We start from the raw sequence: 1,854 nt of genomic DNA, 5'->3' as shown, positions 1-1,854 counted from the left end.
ACACGACCCATTTGTTTTTTGTACTGGGCAGATTCGAGAGTTGCCTATTGAGATACACTTGTGAATGATTGTCTGTTGAAGCAATGATTGAATGGTTTTAGCAATATGAGGTGAGGCCTAAAAAACTGGAAAAAGTTGCCATTTCTAGGAAAATCTGAAATGGCTCTTTTTCATGTGACAGGGGTGGGGCCACAACTGAAGAGGTGGCGCATTTACCAACAATTAGAAAGGTGTCACTCTATGAATTGTAGATAGACCAATTCCCTAATTTTCCACACCAACACAGCATAGTAAGGTCAGAAAAGGATTTAACGTCTCTCTGACTCTCCAGCACCACATCACCAGCCAGCTCTGCTTGGAGGTCTGAGAGCCAGAGCACCAGGAGAAAATTTTAGGTCCCTTTATGAGTTAAGAGCCTGAGCAGCCTGTCCCGGATCTGTTTGGACCTCACCCCGTAGATGATGGGATTTAGCACAGGGGGCATCAAGAGATAAACGTTGGCAATGAGAATGTGGAAATGCAGGGGCACATTCTGAACAAACCGGTACATGAGGGAGAAGAAGAGACTTGGGATGTAAAAGGCTAAGATGGAACAAAGGTGGGAGATGCAGGTCCCAAAAGTCTTGATCCGGGCATCCTTTGTGGGGAGGATGAAGATGGCCCTGAGGATCTGGGTGTAAGACAGGGCAATGAAAATCGCATCCAGACCCATCACACAGAATACCACAAAGAGGCCATAGTAGCTACTGATGCGGATGTCGGCGCAGGCCAGCTTCACCACGGCTATGTGTGCACAGTACGACTGGGGGATGATGTTGGTTTTGCAATAAGGCCATTGCCTTACCAGGAAGGGATATGGCAGTACAACAATGCTGCTGCGCAGCATCATGGCCAGGCCAATCTTAGCCACAATGGACTTTGTTAGGATGGTGGAATGTCTCAGGGGATCACAGATGGCCACGTAGCGATCCAAAGCCATGGCCACGAAGATCCCAGACTCCATCACTGAGAAGCAGTGAATGAAATACAGCTGGGTGAGGCAAGAACTGAAATCTATTTCTCTGGAACTGAACCAGAAGATGCTCAGCATTTTGGGTACAATGGATGTAGATTCAACCAAGTTGGTGATGGCCAGCATGCAAAGGAAATAGTACATGGGCCCATGGAGACTCGGGTCTGTCTTCACAGTGAACAGGACGGTGAAGTTCCCCAAGATTGCTGTGACATACATGGTGCAGAAGAGGATGGAGATCCAGACGTGGGCAGCCTCCAGGCCAGGAATGCCCAGCAGGATGAAGGTGGAGGGGTTGGTGAAGTCGGTTGTGTTGGAATCTGACATGCAGTAGGGGAGAAGGTGACCAGTTCTAAAGCAGAACGATCTCTTCTGCATGTACTGTACGTTCCCCAAGCTTTCTGTATGTTCCCAGGCTCTCAGGTGATGGTCGCTGTACAAATACCTTGATGGAGAGACAATGTTAATGTGAGACACTACATCCTATGCTACAGGAGGCTCTTCCCATGGGTGAAGCAGATTGGTCACTCTTCACACACTGAAAAATGACATTGTCATTATTCAGAGAAATGAATTATGAGCAACAGACCCTACTAATGCCAATTCCAAATTTTAAGGGGCCCCTTGCATCATTAATTCCTACATGTCATGGTCTGAGAAACCTTAATACGCACCAGCAGGAAACATGTTTCTGCATACTGTTTATCCATATTGTTCCTGTCAAGACTGAATCCCCACTCTGTCACTCAGCCATTACTGGATTAAAATGTTTAGCTGAAAGGGATTCACAAATGGGGACACTTTTAGGAAAGGGGGAGTCTATACAGGAAAGATGTGCTCCA

At 47.0% G+C, this 1,854-nt stretch overlaps 1 protein-coding gene across 1 annotated transcript; it reads right to left on the bottom strand.

Moving 5' to 3' along the window:
• Positions 1–391: 391 nt before the first annotated feature.
• On the bottom strand, positions 392–1,339 carry LOC127050665 (olfactory receptor 52R1-like). Its single transcript, XM_050952275.1, has one exon. It carries the CDS (start codon positions 1,337–1,339, stop codon positions 392–394), a length of 948 nt encoding a protein of 315 aa, XP_050808232.1.
• Between the last annotated feature and the right edge of the window lie 515 nt (positions 1,340–1,854).

Source organism: Gopherus flavomarginatus, chromosome 1 (genome assembly GCF_025201925.1).
Source record: "Gopherus flavomarginatus isolate rGopFla2 chromosome 1, rGopFla2.mat.asm, whole genome shotgun sequence".
Taxonomy (NCBI): domain Eukaryota; kingdom Metazoa; phylum Chordata; order Testudines; family Testudinidae; genus Gopherus; species Gopherus flavomarginatus.
The sequence above is the reverse complement of the archived record's forward strand: the minus strand, read 5'-3'. Positions and strand labels throughout refer to the sequence as shown.